General features: G+C 41.8%; 2 protein-coding genes and 2 long non-coding RNA genes across 12 annotated transcripts; 2 read left to right on the forward strand and 2 right to left on the reverse strand.

Moving 5' to 3' along the window:
- Positions 1-919: 919 nt before the first annotated feature.
- Positions 920-3636, reverse strand: LOC105704250 (ADP-ribosylation factor-like protein 8B-A). Of its 2 annotated transcripts, XM_012433311.2 has the most exons (4): positions 3236-3636; positions 2827-3077; positions 1786-2102; positions 920-1679 (listed from the first exon to the last, which is right to left on the reverse strand). In XM_012433311.2, exons 2-4 carry the CDS (start codon positions 2947-2949, stop codon positions 1559-1561), a joined length of 561 nt encoding a protein of 186 aa, XP_012288734.1. In that variant the 5' UTR covers positions 2950-3077; positions 3236-3636; the 3' UTR covers positions 920-1558. The 2 variants fall into 2 exon arrangements, with proteins under 2 accessions (XP_012288734.1, XP_012288733.1); XM_012433310.2 differs by lacking the exons at positions 2827-3077; positions 3236-3636 and adding an exon at positions 2210-2795.
- A 2070-nt stretch (positions 3637-5706) lies between these two features.
- LOC105704149 (cystinosin homolog) lies at positions 5707-19382 on the reverse strand. Of its 7 annotated transcripts, none has more exons than XM_012433130.2 (9): positions 19046-19382; positions 10646-10697; positions 10455-10545; positions 10192-10377; positions 8831-9071; positions 8635-8754; positions 8213-8501; positions 7870-7972; positions 5708-5905 (listed from the first exon to the last, which is right to left on the reverse strand). In XM_012433130.2, the coding sequence occupies exons 2-9, from the start codon at positions 10683-10685 to the stop codon at positions 5815-5817; spliced, it is 1161 nt and encodes a 386-aa protein (XP_012288553.1). In that variant the 5' UTR covers positions 10686-10697; positions 19046-19382; the 3' UTR covers positions 5708-5814. The 7 variants fall into 7 exon arrangements, with proteins under 7 accessions (XP_023288207.1, XP_012288553.1, XP_012288556.1 ...); XM_012433133.2 differs by lacking the exon at positions 19046-19382 and adding an exon at positions 18686-18865; XM_012433132.2 differs by lacking the exon at positions 19046-19382 and adding an exon at positions 11094-11513.
- Positions 12665-14968, forward strand: LOC111673976. The gene is made up of 3 exons (XR_002762195.1): positions 12665-12744; positions 13106-13593; positions 14095-14968. It is a non-coding gene; the product is annotated as an uncharacterized LOC111673976 (long non-coding RNA).
- Positions 19383-19536: 154 nt separating the features above from the next.
- On the forward strand, positions 19537-20565 carry LOC105704151. Of its 2 annotated transcripts, XR_002762196.1 has the most exons (4): positions 19537-19723; positions 19778-19825; positions 20115-20320; positions 20436-20565. It is a non-coding gene; the product is annotated as an uncharacterized LOC105704151 (long non-coding RNA). The 2 variants fall into 2 exon arrangements; XR_001104429.2 differs by having other exon boundaries at positions 19537-19825.
- The last annotated feature ends 837 nt before the right edge of the window (positions 20566-21402 follow it).

Below are 21402 nucleotides of genomic sequence, written 5' to 3' on the forward strand. Positions count from 1 at the left end.
AACATTTATGGGCGTCAAGACCTTCCTTATACCCTCCATGTTGACATTGTCAAGTTTCAAAAGATTCGGTACATCCAGTTCGGAGAAAAGTTTCATAAACGTGACCTCTGACGTCACTTTCGCATCGCCTTAAATCAGCAATTACTTTGCAGAGCCATCTTTGCCGATTTCTTGTACTAGGTTATTTTCCCTCAGAATATATTAACTGGGTGAATATGTAGCGAGTAGCGTAAAAAATTAATCAAGACGTTTAACGCGCTTTAGCGAAATGTACAAGGCGAAGAGTCGAAGCGATTGCGGGGACGCAATTCTGAGTAAAAGCTTTTGTATCTTAACAAGTCGGCGTAGTAGAATGCGAGGTTGACGGGCATCGTGAAAGCGAGTTATCCCGAGAGCCGCTAAATCGGCCACAGCGAAAGTAAAGGCGTACCGCTATTAGTTTTACCACCGCGTATAAGATAAACTCGCAAGTACGGTAATGTGGTAATTCATCGTAAACCTAGAAGACGTAGCTAATAACTGACAGAACAGATGGAAACGAAATGTCGGGTCTACCGAGTGCAGAATTGCACATCCAATGCTGCCTTTGTATCGGTATACCCTGTAAATGTGAGCTCTGATGTCCTTGTTGATAAAGTTAAATAAACGAAGATTGAAGTGTACACGATTCGAGCAGATATCAATTCCGCACGTTGGATCGGACCTCGTTCCATTGGATATCAACTTTACTCCTTATCCTTAAGAATATTATGTTCTTATTAACGTGATTCGTCATGAATACTATTAATTTTTCTAATGAGACAATGGAACGCACTATGCGTTGTTCGGAATGAAGATGTTCATTGTCAACGATTCAGAGCTGTGCCTTGTCCGTAGACTCTTAAGATCGCGTATTATCGTCCCAAAAAACGAAAGGGGCTTTAATTACAAAATGGAGTACATCATTTTATTCCATGGTAATATATATATACATAACGCAACGCTCATACGATACATTACGAATCATAATAAATCGATAGAGTACTGTTAATAAATCTAAGTTAAATATACAATTATTTAGTTACATATAGCATTTGGATGTTCTCACTTTTTTTTTTTCTCTCTAATTTGCGAGTCACTCGACAACTCGGGAATTGTGTACATGTAATACCTTTGCGCCAATAATCGCATTAACTACCGTCTCGTATCTCTAGGTTACTCGATACGCTTTTGCAGATTTATAGGTGAGATTTAAAGAAAAGCACGAGGACCTAAAATTTGACATTACCAAAAACATAAATATAAAAAGTCGTCCTTATAGCTACTTGCCCTCAGGATGTGCCAAATTATTGATAACACTCACGAGGGTTCTTGCATATAAGCATATTCCCGAGCCCCCATGAACGGATTCTTCGAACTTCAACTTTGGCTAAAGCTTATGATTACGGAGTTCGCTATAATTGCTCGGATTTAACCAAAGTTTAACAAACGTTCTCTCCCACTCGATTGTTCCCAATTCCGTTTCTCGGTTCTCGGGCTCCTCTCTGCGCAACGCGGTACGATGTACATATTACACGTACTAACGAACACCACCTTTGGAATGTGCTATAAGCCACTGCAACGTTATATCGATATTGTCTTTCTCCTTGCACGAAATGCTGTAGCAACAAATTTCTCGATCCTGTATGGCAGATAAATTCCTGAAAAGAAAAAAGGATATCGAGTATTTTTCACTTAGTTATGCATTTGTCAAACGTAACTTCTAAAGTCAGAACTTCTGAGAAATTAACGGGTTAGCTTACGTACATTCTATCTATTAATCCATTCTCATCCAATGCATGTGGTAAATCCCTCTTGTTGCCGAGTACCAATACAGGTATGCCAGCCAGCTGGGGTTTATCCAACAAGTTGTGAAGCTCGTTCCGGCTTGCTTCGATTTTTTCCGAATCTGCTGCGTCTACCATGTAAACTATCGCATTAACTCCTCTACAATATCGCTCCCACATAGATCTAAACCTTGGTTGGCCTCCGATATCCCATACTTTAATGGTGACGTTACCCTTTGTTATTTTACGCATGTTAAAACCAACAGTTGGTATCATATCTTCACTAAATTGCCCCGACTGAAAGTAAAGGAAACACATATGTAATCTTCAAAATGTGAAGAGGAAACGAAACATATTTTTTACATGGAATGATTTAGCAGACTAATATAGAAAATAGTATATACCATTAGGAATGAACTGTTTTTGTTTGTAGGGTTACTTTTGTTGCAAATAATATAGTCGCATAGTTCACAATATGGATACGTGTCAGAAACAATAAGATGTGCGTACACGTGAAACTTTAGAAGTATAAGTAGGATCGAATGACACTCAACGAGATCATCGATCAAATCGTTATTACGCATAATAAGACTCGTAAGACTCTGTTGCAGGATGACAGTTCATCGGCATATGCATAATCTGTAGTTCTTATCAAGCGTGACTACCAGACGAATTGTGACATACATTGACGTATTGTTTAAAATCCCTGAGACTTGATTTGAGATTTCAGTTTCATCTACAGTTTCTGTAGTTCAATAGCAACATGGTTACAGATAATTTGCATACATATGGGAATTACTGTTAAACTAGCCCTAGGGTGGGTCTTCGGGTGACTTTTTTCACTGAAAGGCAAGTTATCACAAACAGGGTATAGAATCTAACCAAATGATTCTTGCGAAGTCCCTCGATACTTTCTCTTATCGAGCCGCACGAAATGTCAATCTAGGCGTTGAGGTTATGATGGCGAGATCCGGTGAATGTGCATGAGTCATTGGCACGCTGTTTAAAATAATAATCATACCGCAATGACATTAACGAACGTGGTCTTCCCGCTGTACTGCAGGCCGACCAAGGTAAGTTCCATTTCCTCCTTCCAGAACAGGGACTTGAACCAATCCAGGATTCGATTGATTAACGCCAACATCCTGGTCACGGGTGCTGACTTGATTTAAATGTTCCAACGGCTACCGTTTCACTCCGAGGCGTTTAAAGTTTTCAATGTGCTGCCCATTCGCATAGACGACGTCACCCTTCGGTCCGCTCGTCTGCTCCCTTTCAATAAGATCGGTTTACCGGTGAGTCGCCTCATCTCCCGCTCCCACCACGCATCCCAAGAGACCACTACCTCTCTTTCTACTATATTCTCAAATGAGTGCGACAAGGACCAACTCATATAAAACCGTCCTGGGGTCTCTTAACCTCTCCCGTACCTTGCCTACCTACTGGCTTCGTTTAGACGCACTGCGTATGAACAAGTCTCACTGCTGTTGCCGAATGACGTATACGACGCTAGTCAATCCCTGGAGTGATTATCCACCTACGGTTTCGTCTTCATGCACCAATACTTTATCAATCGATTTTACCTCCTCAACAAATCAGGAAATGACCTAGGTGTGTGTGCTTTTTGCAAGCTGGTGCAGAAAATTTTTAATAAATTGTTAGCACAATTCCCAGAAGACTTCGCTAGTCAGTGGTTTGTAATTTGAAAATACTCCTTTTAAAAATAATCCTTTCAGTTACGAATATCATCATTGGTCTTAATGGATGCTATTGCTAAAGGAGTCAAGTGATTTTTCTTCAAATAAGAATGTTTTAGAACATATTTAATATCAACATAAACCAGATACAGCAGAGATGAGTTGGGATATTGCTCACGGGCAGGGTGGCGCGATCGCATCCTGTGCTGCCCTCTGGTTTCGTACGTTAGCTTTCACCGTTTTTTGCCCCCAAGGGCGGCGCAACGAATTTCTGGTAGGGGATCGCGCACTCGCGATGGCGGTGCCATCTACCATCGGCGCTACACATAACGAGTATGCGTGAGAGCCGAATGCTGCGAAAAATCCTCTCTAGCCGCGGATATAAGCCGAGTCATTTCGCGTATGATTTTTACATTTCCCTACTAGCGTTATCGAGCGTTTTCAAGCGTTTTTCGAGCATTTTCGAGCGTTATCGAACACTTTAAGAACGTTTTCGAGCGTTATCAAGGGTTTCCAAGCGTTTTCGAGCGTTATCAAGGGTTTCCAAGCGTTTTCGAGCGTTTTTTGAGCATATTCGAGCGTTTCCGAGCGCTATCGAACACGTGCGGGACTCTACGGGCACTCTGCGGGACTCTACGGGACTCTACGGGACTCTACGGGGCTCTAAGGGTCTCTACGAGCACTCTACGGGCACTCTATGGCACTCTTTGCGACTCTTCGGGACTCCACGGGACTCTACGAGACTCTATGGGGCTCTACGAGTCTATACGAGCACTCTTCGGGCACTCTATGGCACTCTTCGCGACTTTTCGGGACTTTACGGGACTCTACGAGGCTCTATGGAAGTCTATGGGCACTCTACGGGACTCTACGGGACTCTATGGGACTGTGCGGGACTCTACGGGACTCTACGGGACTCTACGGGACTCTACGGGACTCTACGGGACTCTGCGGAACTCTACGGGACTCTACGGGCACTTTACGGGACTGTACGGGACTGTACGGGACTCTACGGGACTCTACGGGACTCTACGAGCACTCTACGCGTACTCTACGGCACTATTCGGGACTCTTCGGGACTCTGCGGGACTCTGCGGGACTCTACGGGATTGTGCGGGCACTCTACGGGACTGTGCGTGACTCTCCGGGACTCTCCGGCACTCTCCGGCACTCTCCGGCACGCTGCGGCACTCTCCGACAAATCTCTGGCACTCTCCGTCACTCTCCGGCACTCTCCGGCACACTGCGGCAACTCTCCGGCACTCTCCAGCACTCTTCGGCACTCTCCAGCACTCTGCGGCAACTCTCTGGCACTCTGCAGCAACTCTCCGGCACTCTCCGGCACTCTGCGGCAACTTTCCGGCACTCTCCGGCACTCTCCGGCACTCTACTGCACTTAACAACACTCAATGGCACTGTACGGCTCGAAAACACTTGAAAAACGCGCGAAAACGATCGATGACGCTCGACAATGTTCGAAAAACGATCGATAACGCTCGAAAACGCTTGAAAAACGCTCGATATCGCTAGTAGGGAAATGTAAAAATCATACGCGAAATGACTCGGCTTACATCCACAATTAAGTAAGCCTCGGGAGGATTTTTCGCAGTATTCGACTCTCACGCATACTCGTCGAGTGTAGCGCCGAACGCACACATACTCAACGTCTCGACCCGTAGTTTGGCGCTTGACTGGTTGGGACGCGCGAAGATTCTAGGAGCAATCGCACTCACACAGATTCGCTGCATGAGAGTCGTACGCGACACCGACGTGTGCCCCAAAGCTCCGCATCACGTCGACTTCGTGGCAACAATGTACTTAATAGTAGTGGATAAGTAGATAAAGTCAAATGGAGCGTCACGAGTGTTGTTCCCTTACCATCAAAAGCGAGCAGTGTCGGTAAGCGTAGGTAAGCCACCACTGTCAATTGCCGCATGGTATTACCATCACGAGTACGTGAGCCGCCAACGGCGACTGGTAGATGGTACCGCCTTCGCGAGTGCGCGAGCTCCTATCAGAAATTCGTTGTGCCGCCCTTGGGGGCAAAAAACGGTGAAAGCTAACGTACGAAACCAGAGGGCAGCACAGGTTGCGATCGCACGTTCCTGCCCGTGAGCAATCTCCCAACTCATCTCTGCTCATCTCTGGTATGCATTAAAATACGCATGGCATGTCAGTCAAGTCATGTTGTAACTTATGCGAGATATCAGGACCAGCGTTTAGAAATAAATAAATATGTGTTCTTTTTTGTATTTTATTGAAAATATGTAAAAACAAGATGTCTCGTCGACCGTACATGAGAATGAACTGGATCAAGCGGTGCAGTCCGAATGCGAGACCGATGAGCCTTCTCCATAATTCTCGTAGCAGCCTCCATCAATTGTTGCGTAATCCTTTCGATCCCTATGAAAAGACTTTTTTGTACTGCTTGATTTTCACTGGGATTACTACCATAATAACCTCAATTGTTTGTTTTATAAATATGTATTTTTGCTTCAGTTCTTTATTCAAGGAGCCTTTAGGGGAATAGCAGCTAAGCTATTTTTTTTCCACTAAGAGTTGGTTATCAAGTCATTTTCAACATTGTGGAAGATCTTACACATGTAATTAGTAGCAGCCAAGCTGGCTTGATAATTTTTAAATCTGCGATTATTTTTCTGAAGTATAACGTGTGTGTGTAACATTTATTTACATTTTTACTGCATTCGAGACATTTAATATAACGTCTCTTTGTATAATAACAAATACATCAAGAAATTAGGGTAGCGTCAACACATTCAGAGCCAATGGTTATACAAATTGGAGAGGTTTAGTAGGAATTTAGACATTTATTTTAACATTCACATGAGATAAGTTAAGTTAATGCCCATGTACTTATGACATTTAGATCTTGAAACGAGTAAATTTGTGCTAGTTTATTTTCTCATTCACCATTCATTTAACTGTTTGAGTCAATAGACTAGAGCAACCACAGACAGATAAAAACTTTGAGAGAGTCTTTCGCAACCAGATGAATAATAACAACTCATGCTTCATGCAAATATTTTGCTAAATCGAGAAATCAATGTCGAGCAATGAATTCCTCCTACTTCTGTTGTGCCAGGGACGATGAAATAAAGAAATCTTCAATATGAAGATGCTATTTAATGAGGAAACACACTTGGAAATATATTTACTTTTCCTTGTTTCAAATGGGCGAAATTAAATGAACAACTGCACGTCATGTTTATGTTGTGCACTTCGATGAAGAGACAGGATTATGGTGTACAAAATTCAGAATAAAAATGTACATTACACATAAACAAAAGATAACAAAATATATTTAAATACTCGCCACAATTTACGAATAATTATTCTACGTAATGGTCCTTATGGCCTGTCGGTGATATTTTTGCTTTTATTTTATATATCTATATTATTTCATTGTTCCTGAGACTTTTAGGCCATTGTTCATTATTTTTATAAGAGATATAAAAATGCGTTTGAAAGTAATAGAAGCTACATGATAAAAAGTGTCAACATCGGTGAGTGTCGTTTTAGAACACGGCAGGAATAGAGTATAAATATAATGCGACATTTGCCAAATGTAAACGGTCTCACAACCTTCCTCCAAATAAATATTAATACAGTAATACTGATCATCCCACATTTCAAATGGACTGCGGTACAAACCCTTGAATCAATGTCATCGTTGCATATCCTTATGATTCCTAGTTCATGCATCGTCACTTAACTTAATGAATCAGCGTAGGTTAATTTCAATGTCTATAAATTCTATCCTTTCTGTGGCGCGTTTGTGGGGGTTCAATATTGCTAGATTGTGAGAAATAAATGTATAATAATGATCCGTGCTCTGTATGCCACCATTCTTACGACTTTGAATGACATGGCTTGTGACTTGTGATCAATAATGACGAGCTGTGGCTGGCTACACTTTGCCATTCAGGTCGATCATCTTTTCACTGGTATATCTGTAAAGTCAAAATTGTTGCTCTACCCCGTATTTACATCTAATTGTACAGACAAACAGTAACAGCACACAGAAGTAATTGTTTTTACTTTGGTATATTTACATCAGGCTTCAAGAAGTTACAAATGCATGCAAGCCACGATAACTACAGTTACATCACAAGAGACTCATAAATGTCGAGATACAATGAACATGCAATCACTATGACTATGTGCATACTCATACATGCTGCAACCTCAGTTAATAGTCTTATTAGTCGTGGTATGCGTTTACATGCAGCCTTACTCCTAACAATTGGCCCTTGTCAATTGGGTGAGTAACTCTAGCAAGCACAGACAAAAGCTTTTGGATATAGCAAATTAAATATTTAAGCATAATTTTACTTGATTCTACATACCTATACAACACATAGTGTTGAATCAAGAAGAATATGTCGAAGGCTACGGAGAAGAAGCCAAGTCCAAACTTGGTCGGGTCTCCAAAAATACTTTCCCAGTCATCTGCCGATAAGCTTCCTTTAGTTCGATATTTAACTAATTTACATGATTACAGTAAATTTACCGATGCATGGAGAAAATACTGTTTTACAAAGATATAATTAACGTAGAACATTGACTTCTAATTTCAAGTGAAATGATACAGAATTTATTATTAATTACGCATGGGTATAATTATAAATTCATTAAGATTACCTAGTAAAACAGTATTTTCATGTAATACAGGAATGTTGCTTAAATTACCGTAATTGTATGCATTTAATATCATCTGCAACATCGACAGAATGCCACCTGTGAAATCTAAAAATATGTTTCCAATACTCCATCCTACGGTAGATTGTCTCTTGTAATTGTAGAATGCTTGCGGTACGTATTTTATCAGGGTGATGGCAAGTTTAATGTAACTGCAGCCATAAAGAAAGTCCAGCCACGCGATCACGTGTACGAAAGCAAGTATAATCGTAACGAATACGAAACACATACAAATGGCGTGGATAATTCTGGCAGTCGTCGAAACTCTTTGGGTTCCAATCTATGAGGACAGAAAGTTAATTTTTGCATCATTATTTACTCTATGTTTGATGTACGGATACTTACGGAACAAAATAGGTTCATCGCAGTGAGTTCATATATATCTTATGTGTACTTCTCTTTTGTACAATTACCTCGTAGATGAAACACTGAACTATGGTGATCAGGGTAGCGAATACAGCATGGAGGGCGAAAAAGATGTCATTGATTTGAACGGGATTTAATCCTTTGGGATATCGACTGAAATACTCTTGCTGAAGTAGAAAAAAAGAAAAAGATTAATAATAACAAGCCAAGAAGAAGTAAATTATGTACAAGTCTTAATCTTACCTCGATTGCTGGTATCCAATAAAGTCCACAGTTGAAGAGGGCGTACATAATGAAACCAACAAGGTTGAGCGATAAATAATCGAAATTTAGACCAACAACGCTTTTGCGCTTGTAGTTGCTGTAAATTTGTGGGTAGAAACTGACACTCCATGCCAAAAAGTATATCCATCCAACAACTGCACTTATATGAAACAGCGTTTCCGACTTTTCGATTGTCACTCTCACAAAAGCTTCGGAAAAGCTGCAACAAATTCCACCGATTACAAATTAAATATTTCACTTCACCATTTTTGGGTTTATGAAATCAGTACATTAAACATTTTTTTGTTGTGGAGATGGGAACGATAGGTTTATAATTATTTATCCATGAGTTGGTTCTTTTATGTACATCGCTCTGGAACATGAATTCTTACTTGAGATTGATGTCTTTTAATTGGTCTTGAGGTATAATGATCACTTTGTACATTCCCATTGTTGGTGCACGTAGGGATGAATTATTAATGATGATGAATTATATACAAGTTATTTCAACACTATTTCTCACAACGAATTTATAAAATACATTATAAAATCACTAAATTGCAACATGTGATAATTAATTTCTACTTCAATAAGTTAAGATGGTCTATTAATTTTAGAAATACTTTTCACTATTTTACGAGGTTTAAATTTAATCTACACTTTAATAAGTTAGGAGTACAAGAGTCAGTTCTAGTCTGCTCAAAATCTGAGAAGAGACTGACCAGCTGTAAAGTGTCAGATTTGATGACAAGTTCAGGTCTAAAGGTTATCTCTTTAAATGCCTCTGAATAATTGAGTAGCTACTATATTGTTGATCCAAATCTTCAGGACGTTGATAAAAAGTAAACAATCCGGATGAGACACAGACCATTGCTCTGCTGAGCGTGAGAGAAAATCATGAAAAATATTCTTTCTATCAAAGGTCATGTTAATCAAGTGCTCCTGAACTTGGTTTAATCCAGCATATAAAGATTCTTTAGTTCATCATACGTAGCTATGATTCGTTTGCTCTTTGAAGTAATTATTAACTTGATTAAATTTCTAGATTTTCTAACAGAAGATAAGAAGTTTCATCAAGTATCGTAATGAAACCTCTGAGCAGTGTGACATAATCAACTGTTTGTAACGATGGATTCGTTAATGTAAATAGATCATAAGGAAGAAGTCACGCACCGTAACTGGAGGCATTAAGATAATGGCTGTTGTTGATTATATTTTTTGAGAAAGAGTGAATCTACTGTTTGGAACAAATCATAATATTGTTCATACCATGTATCATTTAATTCATACGTTGTTTGAACTATAGGAAATTATTATACGATAAGTCTCTATGTACTTACTCTGTAACTGTGCTAGGGGTCACATTTGCGGTAATAATTGAATGTCCAGCATTAAGACTAAATATAGTAATGTTCCATTCCTGGGGTTGATTTGTGGCATTAACAAAAATACTGGACGGTTCCGTCTTCACCAAATCTGAGTGTTGTACTTCGAACGTTATCTTTAAATCTTCTGATATACTTTCCCTAGATACAACAACAGATTTATAGTTCAATCTGAACTATATCTTCAAATATTTGCCATAAGGTAATTGTATACTCACGTTAAGTACAGAGTAAACGTTTTCTGACTTCCCAAGTGTACTGTTAGATCCTGCGATGATACAGTAATCTCCCCCCATACCTCCTGAAAACCTGAGGAGAAACAAACGATGCACTTTAAAATTATAACAAACAAAAACTTCAACATTATAGTCACTTTAAAGTTATAGTCATTCAAACTTCTTAAACTTACCTAATAATACTAGGAACCAAACATACTTTGTAAAATCCATCTTCTAGTGCACCTGCAAAATGTAAATATATATTAGCTTGGCAAGAAACACCACACAGAATACAGTATGTAAGTTTATTCTTGATAAGCATTTTTACAATTGTTAGTAAACGTCGCTTCAAAAATACAGGATCACCAAAACTAATATTCTCAGGTGTCAATTGTAACATTGGACTTCACAAAGGATTTAGACATTACGATACGTATCACTAAAATCTCAACGAGTTATACTTGTTACATTATAACAAAATAATCTCTTAACCCATTAATGAATAGATAACCTCTATCTCGACCTACCTAACTACTATAATTATAACAAACATAGAAACTTAACAGACTAGATTTAAATATGTTTTAGAACTTGACGAGTTACCGATTGAATCCATGTGTCGGAATATCGAAATCGTACCGTTACTGATATCAAGAGTTCGATCAGGAAACCATTCTGTGCGCGCTATAAGAGAGCGTCTAAGCGTGTCTAAGCGCTCTTTGAGGTTAAGAATCACCGAACGGGTCTCCCATGGAAACGTCGGCAAGAAAGCGGGGAATTCTGTGAAAAACGGGTCAATATGCGGAAATTCCGTAAAAGAATTTCACTTTGTTCTTCTGCAATCTCCAAGTAGATTCGGTTATGTATGATCGTGCTGTCAAGTGTGTCATTTAAACGATCCCGCGGCATTCTTTTCCCACGTGCTTATGACATAACCCAAATTGTTTACACCTGCCTCTCGTACCACAACTTTATCGGTGTCATTTAGCATAAAAATTGAAAAACCGGAAATTCTCCGCATACACCGATTATTTAATGTTCTTTCAAAGGTAGAGTATAGTATTTGACCTTCACGAATATTTATTTAATATCCTGCTGTTAACAGTCCCGCATTGTATATACCACGTGTATGTACACATAACCTATAATGAACCATCATCCCATCCAGAAAGTAGGGTGGTCGAATCTGCAAAATCTTCGATCATAAATATCTAGACCTCGCATAGCAGTGGAAGGGGTAAAGGAATGTACCACGTGTTCCGACGACTGACCCACACAGTTAAAGTCATTCCGCTTACTGAAAATCTGGGAGTGGGAGGTCCAATGCGAGGTCTAGATATATATGGTCCAAGTGCAAAATAAGCAGTCGCGGTCGAGGGGACTAAATATTTGCCTTACCGAGCTACATGTTTCATTACATTAATTGCTGGGCGGGTATATATGCATCTATCTCCTTCTGAAAAAATAAATATTTTGCAATCTCGACGAGGTCTTCCCTCTTTTATTTTTTTTTCCTTCCTCAAAGTGGCCGGAGTAGTCCGAGGTTCCGGCCCAATTAGAATCTTTTTAGCGTTCCATAAAATTTTCCCCGGCGATTCGGAATGCGGCTCTTTCGGGCGGTAACGAGGCCCGTTTAATTGCCATTAGCGCGAGTCGACATTAATTCGCCAATCTCTGGTTGGACGATAGCAGGCGTGATTGCCCCTCGTAATCGGACATTAATAGCAAAGTGCGTAACCGCGGGGAAGCCAGCTGACAGCGACAGAGAACGCCGAACGTTTCGTCGGAAAATTCTATTCTCCGGCAATCGCGGCCACGATGAACTCTGACCCGAACGCGAGAGAACGGAATTCGACCGTGCAGTGGGAGAGACCTTGGAAAATTACAAAATCCGAACCCCTTATCTCCCTCCGGTGATAAGCCGAAAGCAAAAGGGACCGCAATCGGGTGTTCTGCTAAAAACGAAAAAAAGAAAAAAAAGAGAGAAAAGAAATTCGAATCGTGAGAGAATGAGAATGAATGACAATGAGAATCGTGAATTTCTCAAGTGAGAAATCTGAGCCTAACTGAAAATGTAACACTTATTAAAGGTGGAAGTACAACGTTTGATTTTTAGATTTTAGTGCAGACAAAGGTACATCGGATTGAAAGTATCTCATCTATATTAATAAATCTTGTTTTTAACGGAGCCGAAAAATCAAGTCTGCAATCTTGGAGTGACCTACGATTTATCTTCAAATTTTTCACACGAACTTATAAAAAAACGCATCGTTGTCGACCATGACACCAGGTATGATTTTTTCTTTTCTACAGGGTGAAGTAAGTAAAAAATGAAATCTGAATACCAGAGATGACCTTGAATTTACCTCCAAATTTTTCACGAGAGCTTATGAAACAACGCATCGTTGTTTACCGCGATCTCATGTTTGAATCAATATACACGGTGAAGCGAGTCGAATGTGAAGTCTGCAATACAGTAGCGGAGTGACGTTAGCTAGAATTTACTGCCGACACGGAAGCACGTGGTTCGGTGGAGCGATTAGCGCGATTAGCGAGGTTAGGGCGATCGCAGCGCCCCGGGGGGGCGTATCCGCGATTTTTCACGGCGCGAGTCGGCGCCCACGGCCGATAAGAGCTATCCATTTTTCTAGGTCAAGTCTCGGTGAAGTTCCATCAAGATTGTGGAACGTCTAATCTCGGGTCGGGATGTGAAGGAAAACAAGGCGTCGCGGAGAAGCTCAGGGGACCTAGAGTTCTAAGCGTGGTAAGTTACGCGAGGAACCGGTAACTTGTCGGTCACTTCTCCAAGCCTCTTAGTTTCACGAGAAATGATGAGAATTAAAATCTCTACTGGGGAATTTTTCCGTCGTGTCGCTGCAGCCAATCGAGATCAGCGCCATTTTCTTCGTCGTGGTTGGAAGAATATAATATCGGCCTTGTTCTGATAGTAACCATATGGAATTCCACGTCCTAGGTGAATATTATTACCTGGAAGTAAATAAGACTATAGTTAATACTTTTTAATAATATTTATTACTCTCTAGCCCGAAGAGTGTTAAAAAGTAATTTCATTTAAATGAAGAAACCTAGAGTATAGATGCACAAAAAGGAACGTTCTCATGGATTCTCGATATGCTCGGTAAGTTACGGTATGTTTCCCAGTTACCTTCTCGAATGTTAGGCTACCGAGAATTTTCGAACTCTAAGGAGACCAGGACAGGGGGCGCCACCGGTGCACTCGGTTTCGGGGTGCATTCGGGTTTATTTATCGGCCGAGCAGGCGATACCATTATTATTCCGTTGCTTGAATTATTGGCGTAATTAAACGGCGGCTTAGCGCTTAAATACTTGAATGGCTCGGCGCTGACGACCCTGCCCCCGTCGAAGCGCGGCTCGATAATGCGGAAAATATTGCCGTCATTGTCGCGTGGGGCCCTTGTCAGCACGCGAGTGCACGAAAGTGCATTCGTACTGCCCCGTCGAAATCGGTGCAAAGCGAGACACTTCGCTCGGAAGTGCGCCCGATACTTCCTGGTTTATGGCCGAGGGTTACCCGTGATCGGCTGTCGACGGTCACGGTCGAATCATTATTTTTTTCCCCCTCGATTCCCATGGGTTCACTCTCATTTTTTCATTGCAGGTAGGAGACCTCTTCAAGAGTCACCTAGGATTAATCGGTCAGGTCTCAATCATCGTATTACCCTATTTTTCATCTGACCTCGTATTTGCATTTGCTGGTACATCCATTTTTTAACTTCAGAAAATGAACATCTCTTCGAGAATCATGGAGGATCAACTGATTAGGTGGTCATTGATCAAGGTTGTATCTCTTCTGTCTAGCTTTTTACATATCCTAGTATTCATGCTTCCCGTTTTTAATTTCAGATATGAATTATTTCTCCAAGACATATCCAGGAGCAACCGATCAGGAGTCATTCATCACGGTTGGATTTTTTCTACCTAGTTTTTTTATGTTCTCTGGTACTTATTTTCCTCATTCTTCATATCAGGCAGTATATTTTCCTCTTCAACAGATACTGATGGAGGAACGTTATCGCTGTCTGCCATCAGTTCCTGTGGGTTAATAAGAGGAAACTGACCAGACAGACATCAGTTGCGGTCAGACATCAGGATACCAAGCTTCGTTATGATAACTGTACCAGTCCATAGGGATCCTGAAATGGTGTGCATTTTTTATCGCCGGCCTTTGATGGGCGGTTGCACAAAGGTGCATTTAGGATCCCCGAAACTGCCACAAGGCATTCTTTGGAAGCGCATTCGTTCTATGTCGCGATTTTAAGACCAGGCCGTACTTTTATAGTCAAGCTAATTTTCAATCCGCAATCGTCGCGCATTTCAGACGGCGTGACTAGACCGAGAACGCGCGTCCTCGCTCCGTTTTCCGCGACTCTCGTTTTCAGTCAATGAATCATCATTATCGCCGTTTCCCTTCCTGACAGTGGGAGTTATCGGCGGCCCCTCTTATCCCAAGTCATTAAAAAAATTGTCTCTTAGCGGTGTTCGCCCTCAAGCTTTCCCGTCCACACGTCGACAGCTCTCATGGCGGTGGAAAAGAAAGCCTGCTGGGTCCAATCTGAAGCTTTTCATGAGCCCTTAAAGCGATATGAAAAGTTCATTCTACACGTATCGACGTAAAACTATATACAAAATTTCTCCTCCAAATTGGGCGCACCTAATAATTTGAGCCATTAACACGGGAATATGGAGGTCCTAATGAAGGTCTTGAAACTCGGTAAATTTCATCTTTGGCTAGAAAATGTCGTAGTTATTCCGGACCAAGAATTTCATTCGAATATAATTTCTACATGATAACATTGAAAATAAATGTTTGATTGTCAGATACAGCGGAGATGTCAGACAGATTCTGCTAGCCGAATTTCGAGTGAAGAGATTAGCCGAAGCAAGTGGCAGTTTCTTTTATCACTACTGTGAATTACTTTTCTGTGTGATGTATGTACACATTTATGTATTTATTTATGCGCATAGGGATGTATCAGGTCCGGCCGATGGCAAGGCGATTTCCAGGCCCGAGATGCTTCGCCGTCGAAGCGTCGTTTCGGTTTGGGCTTTCCCGAAAGCTCCTTAAGGTGGCCGGAGAGTTGGAGCTTTACGTAGGGACTGATTTACGGTGCGGGAGAGGAGTATCGCGTTTCTAAGTGCCGTAGAACACTCGTAGAGATTCAAGACTCTCCAGAGGGACCGGTATCGACTTCAAAGCTGACCTTAGTGGAGGCTGCATCGAAGGACGGGTTGAGACGTCGAGTCTCTTTGGGGCTCGAGATGGGGGAAACAAAGGGGCCTGGATGCGGAAGGAGCTGGAGACAGGGGAAATTGGTAGGAGCCAGTGGGCAGGCGGAATCAAGGATCCCCGTAAATACAGGGAGGCGAAAACGGGGACAAGTCCGGAACTACTCCGTGTAATGCATCAGAGACGGAAACCATTAAGACTCCGGGACTGCATAACGTCCTCCCAGAAATTCAGGAAGTAAGAATGGCTGAATACCCGCCAAGCGCTTCGGAAGTGGGACTTATTCTTTTCAAGCAAGACTTTTATAGATTATATAATAGGTAACGATAGTTAAGGCCCTTAATGTCAATAATTAATTTAGGAAGTCATGCACTGAATTTAATAAAAGGGATTATGCATATTGTCTCGGTACTGTTTCACAAAAATGAATAAACAAATGGTGAAGTGCAGGAACATTAATCCCTACGAATTTAAGGCGATATGAAAGTGTGATACATACATAATCAGAAGGTCGAAGTATTCATAGAACTTTTCCTCCAAACTGGGTGCACCAAATTATCTGAAACTTTAACACGTGATTATGGAGGCTCTAAGGAAGAACGCGCTGCTGGGGAAATTTCATTTTTCGAAAAAAAAAATCACACTTTCATATCACCTTAACACGCCCAAACTTGGTGTTAAGAACTCTGTGGCGTTTCACGCATACACATCTTCGCGCATACGTATACACACGTATGCAAGTGCGTATATTGGGTGCGGAACTCTACCGAATGTCCTGGTTACTGTCAAAAAAAGGAAATAATAATAATATAAAAAAGAGAAAATAAAGCGTTCCACTTTTCGTTACGCTTCCATTTCTTGGCACGGGGATTTTATCACCGAGGCACGAGGAGTTTCACTTGAAGAATCGAAGATTGCGACGGGGTTACAAATGGCGATCCTAAAGTTGGGCTTTATGTTCCAGGAATTTCGGGTCTCCTTGGGACTCTCGAGGGCGAGGCCATCAGACTCCTGTGAAATGCGGAGGATCGAAACTGCGGACGAAGCTTCGCAAGGAGCCAAAACGCGCGCCCCTTGCCCCTTTCTTCCATGAATACGAAAGAAGGTCAAAATCATTTCCCGACCGGAAGTGCAGGCGTAATCGTGCCGGCAAGTGGGATACCCGGGGACGAAAAGCTCCGGCGAAAACATGTTTTACGTGAGCGCAAAGAATGGACGTCGTTCGCTCGCAAAGTGCAGCTACTTCGCCGCTCTCGAGGAAATAGTCAGCTGATCGGAATAAGGACGAACGGCCGTCGGATTCGTCCTTGGGTCGTTGCAGTCTTTTCTGATAACTTGACCGGCCAATTTACTCGGTTTTATACTGCTCAGGGACCATCGATGAGCAAACTCGGTCTTGGTTCCAAAAATGCAAATAACCATGTAACAATGATATAACCGTTACGTATGCCTTCTTACTTGTAATGCAATAAACATGTACGTAAACCTTGTATTACTATTTCCTAATTGTATCACACTGTTATAAAACGAATAATTTAACATATATATATATATAACATATCGGTGTTATATTATGTATTGTGTTAATAACATATAACTGCAATGCTGATACGCTGAGGAAAAAATGTCAATGTATTTTTTTTAATTATTTTGGTATACATTGTGTTGCTTCAGGGATATGTAATGTGCTTGGCGGAAGTACAAGACCGATTTTGCTTATCACTGATAGAGAACCTCATTATAGTGTACAAGGCCAAATGACACATTATAGGTGTGTCATTCACGAAATAATAATTTTAATGACGAAATTCGTGCGGAAGTTAAGTCAGCGATTTTAAAATAGATTTTAGAAGCGATAGCGTATTGCGAATATCTCGGAAACGTGAGATACGTATAAATTTTAGAGTTGCGTCATTGTTTGGGCATTGTGTGAGAGCGGTGTTCAGACATTAATTCTAAAGGAGGAAAATGTTGAGTGGTCGCGGATAAGGGAATAGAATCGTCAGCCGCGACGTTGCATTCGCGTTAAACTGCTGATAATGCAGATATGAATAAGACACGTGCCTGGAAACACAGTTTCAAAATTGACAAGTCGCCTTATCTAGCCTTCACGCGATCTAGATTTTATTCCCACGTGATCGTTTATTCTCAGCGTCTGGTCGCATCTTAATTAAAGGTAAAGGTGATCCCGAACTATCTTGATATATTTAAGAGTCAACAATGACACGTAAGACAATATCCTGATAAGGTGATAACCGTCTCTATTGTAGGAGTAGATAAAGTTTACTGCCATGTCTCGAAGACGTGAAGTCGCTAGTGTGAAAGGTAAGCGATGATAAAACGAATGATAACCGATTAATATTTTTTTTGCCAATAGGAGATTACCTTTGCCCGCGACTCGATTCAAGTGGAGATAAAACTTGGAGAGAAAATATTCGCAGAAGTCTAATGACATGCGAAATGTATAAACATGAGAGAAACATTTAAACAGAAAGAATTTTTAGTCCCACTGAGTGTGCACTTATGAGTATTTTATCACTTTCCTAGCAACATTTCAAATGCAGGTAAAACTTGGCGAGAGAATATTCGCAGAAGTCTAATGACATGCGAAATGCGTGAGTATGGGAGGAACATTTAAACAGAAAGTCTTCACAGGAGGAATTTTTCTCTCCTAAAATTGTGCAATTATGAGCACGTTGTCACTATCCAAACAACCATGACCAGCCTTACCATCGCGCGCATTATAGACAAGGCAGTGAAAATGTCACATTATGTATAAGAAGCGGCATTTAAATTCCTGCTTGACGCCTTTAGGTCCTCGTCCTATATATACCAGAAGGTCGGGGAACGTTACGCATGGCTAATATTTACGACATTTCCTTGCGAAATGAAAACACGAAATGGAATATATGTTCACGGACAACATGAGCACAGCTACGCAAAGTCCATTAATTCGACGTACTGACGCAGCTGGCTCCACTGTTTTACCTCGAAAATCGACGAGGCCATCGAAACCCAGCATCAACACACTTTTTACACGGAGAATTTCATCACATATCAACTCCACAGATCGCGAATTTTCCAGGGGTAGTTAAAGACCCGGAGCTATCGTCCGCACCGTTACCACCGGCAGATAAAGTCGCTGGGTGAAAAAGTGGGAAATATATACCAATCCGTACAATGTTTCGTCATCAGAGTATTGACGGAGAGACGTATCGAGTACTCGTATCGATTGACGGGTATCGAGTGCCAATTACTAAGTACAAAGGGTTCAGCGAGCGGGAGGAGTCGAGGAGCCACATTCCCGGGTCGAAGTACGCACCTGCGAACTCGTTTGGGCCGCGTCCGAGGCGACTCGTGATTGGCTGATGCGGGTGGCCCGGGAGCTTCCGATTGGCTAATGCGGGTAGCGCGGGGGCTTCTGATTGGTCGATGCGGGCGGCGCGGGCGCTTCCGATTGGCCAATGCGGGCCCACGTGATTGGCAGATCCGGTGGCGCGAGCGCTTCAAACTGGTCGATGCGGGCAACGCCGAGCGCTGATTGGCTCAGGCGGTCCAGGTCCCCAGCGCGCAGCTCCGCGTCGCTCGGATGTCCACTGGCGACTACGGGCGCGAAATAGAACCGCGTAGCGCGCTTCGCGGAGAGTCTCACGTTGCAGCCGGTCTTACGGACATATTCGCAGTGGCTCGACCGCCGGGTGCAGCACGTATATAAATTGGCAGCCCTCTGCGGGGCCGAACCGTATGCACGCACACGTGTGCGTGCGTACCGGTGCGGCTCCCTCCCGGACCGCTTGCGGTCTCCTTCTCTCATGCCTCGAGTGACGCAGGTCTTCGCGTCCTTCTTTCGCGACTATGCAACGTTTTTTTTCTTTTCTCTTCAAACGGCGAATGACCACTTGGCGCGAATTGACGATCCTCGATATCTTGGACTGGTTAGCTATTCGCAGGAGCAGGAACGTGACTCGTGAGAAATGTCCATAGCTAACGTGACGTAACGGTAAGTGTGGGTATCCGTTGTTCTTGGAATAATAAAAAGTTGCACACGTTTCAGGGGGCTATCGTTCTCGAAACTTCGGCAGGTCCTAGAGCTCTAAACGCGGTAAGTGACGTCAGGAACGATGAGAAATTTCCGGCGACTTATCGGTAATTTCTCCAAGGCTTTTTTCTTTCTTTTTTTTTTTTTTTCAAAAAATGACAATTATCAGAATATACATTCTTGCGACGGAGCGAATGAGAGTTTCTAATTCGCTGCAGAGAAACACCGGAGTGGGGGGAATTTCCGTTGTACGCTCGTTCTTATGAGTTCTCGATGTTCGCGGTAACTTACGGTATTTTTCACGATTACCTTCTCCAATTTTATGTTACCGAGAGCTTTTAAACTCTAGCAGGCCCTGCTAATTTTTGGGACGCCGCAGGGAAATTTCTCGGAATTTCTACAATTAGGACTTTGAGGTAGCGAGAGGCGGTTGGGTCAGTTGCTCACCTTTCTTGCGAGGATTTCTCCGAGGTTCTTCAAGGTCGAAATCACTCTCTCCGTTTGGCAGCACCTTGACGACTGGGAAAATGAGGGACCCCCTCCTACAGTTTACCAAAAGTGGGAGCATTGACCTTAAAATTATATTTCCTTGGCCTGATAATTGGGCTTACCCGTGTATGGGTATGAGTAATTACGTCCTCTCGGTTACTTTACTATACTCTCGGAATTTCAGGTTAACCCGAGCGGTACTTTCCCTTCTACGAAATCGGACATCTGACTTTTTCACCCGGAAAAAGAATTCACGGTCATCACAAGAAATTTCACTTGCCGCAACAACTGGGAATACTTGTTATATTGAGAAGAATAAAGAAAAATATTTTTTGTTGCCGTTGTAAGAAATTTATTTGCTAATTGTCCGTTGTTAAAAATAAAAATGTCTTCCTTTCCGTGCGAGCAGTTCACTTTGCAATATTTTCTTGCCTTGTCATCATGAGGTATGGGAAATGCTACGTCATTGCTGGATGACTTTCAAAGGGACCTTCCGGCTCTTACTAGTCATTCATAATTGGCAAGTTACAAACTGAAATATGGCGATAAAAATATCGGTGCGAATGGAGGTGGAATTTCTGCTTGCAAGATAATAGGAATTATGAGATACGATTAATTGTCCTTAGTTACTTCGTGAATTACCTTCATGCGTTCGGTACTCGCTTTGGGCATTGTTTATTTCTATTCTACCTATGCAATCCATGGTGCACATGAAATTTCATTTTGACTGAAAATTTTTTTTTCCATTATCCCAGACTACATATTTACTACATAACCGAGAATACATATTTCCGTTTAATAATGACATTTTACGAGCACCGCGTTCTTCCTTAGAGCCTTCATAATCACGTGGTGAAATTTCGAATGATTCGGTGCACCCAGTTTGAAGGAAAGTTTTATCAATATTTTCACTTTATGATGTGTATATAGAATGGATCTTTTTATGACACCTTAAGTAATTCATAATTTGGCAATTATTTTCCTTCTGGGCGCTGCTTTCCCACGAGGCTTGCAGTCGAGGAAACGTGCATTCGAGGAAGAGAGATACGGAGAAGAAATCATCGTGTCACGTTTCTCGCGTGACGAGAGATTTGACGTAACGCTTGCGATAATAATTGCGGCCCGTGTATGTACGTCGTTGCGATCTTCTT

This window comes from Orussus abietinus, unplaced genomic scaffold (assembly GCF_000612105.2).
Source record: "Orussus abietinus isolate OABI.00-Male unplaced genomic scaffold, Oabi_2.0 scaffold7, whole genome shotgun sequence".
Lineage (NCBI taxonomy): Eukaryota > Metazoa > Arthropoda > Insecta > Hymenoptera > Orussidae > Orussus > Orussus abietinus.

What these genes read in the sequence shown, in the direction of transcription:
- LOC105704250 (XM_012433310.2), bottom strand. Translation starts at nt 2,389, where the DNA reads ATGCGTAATAACGATTTGATCGATGATCTCGTTGAGTGTCATTCGATC. An exon ending in AAAACAGTTCATTCCTAATG is followed by an intron (nt 2,103 to 2,209) that starts GTATATACTATT and finishes CTTTACTTTCAG; the next exon opens with TCGGGGCAATTTAGTGAAGA. An exon ending in AATGGATTAATAGATAGAAT is followed by an intron (nt 1,680 to 1,785) that starts GTACGTAAGCTA and finishes TTTTCTTTTCAG; the next exon opens with GAATTTATCTGCCATACAGG.
- LOC105704149 (XM_023432439.1), bottom strand. Translation starts at nt 10,600, where the DNA reads ATGTTGAAGTTTTTGTTTGTTATAATTTTAAAGTGCATCGTTTGTTTC. An exon ending in ACCCCTAGCACAGTTACAGA is followed by an intron (nt 9,072 to 10,191) that starts GTAAGTACATAG and finishes AATTTGTTGCAG; the next exon opens with CTTTTCCGAAGCTTTTGTGA. An exon ending in TTCAGTGTTTCATCTACGAG is followed by an intron (nt 8,502 to 8,634) that starts GTAATTGTACAA and finishes CTGTCCTCATAG; the next exon opens with ATTGGAACCCAAAGAGTTTC.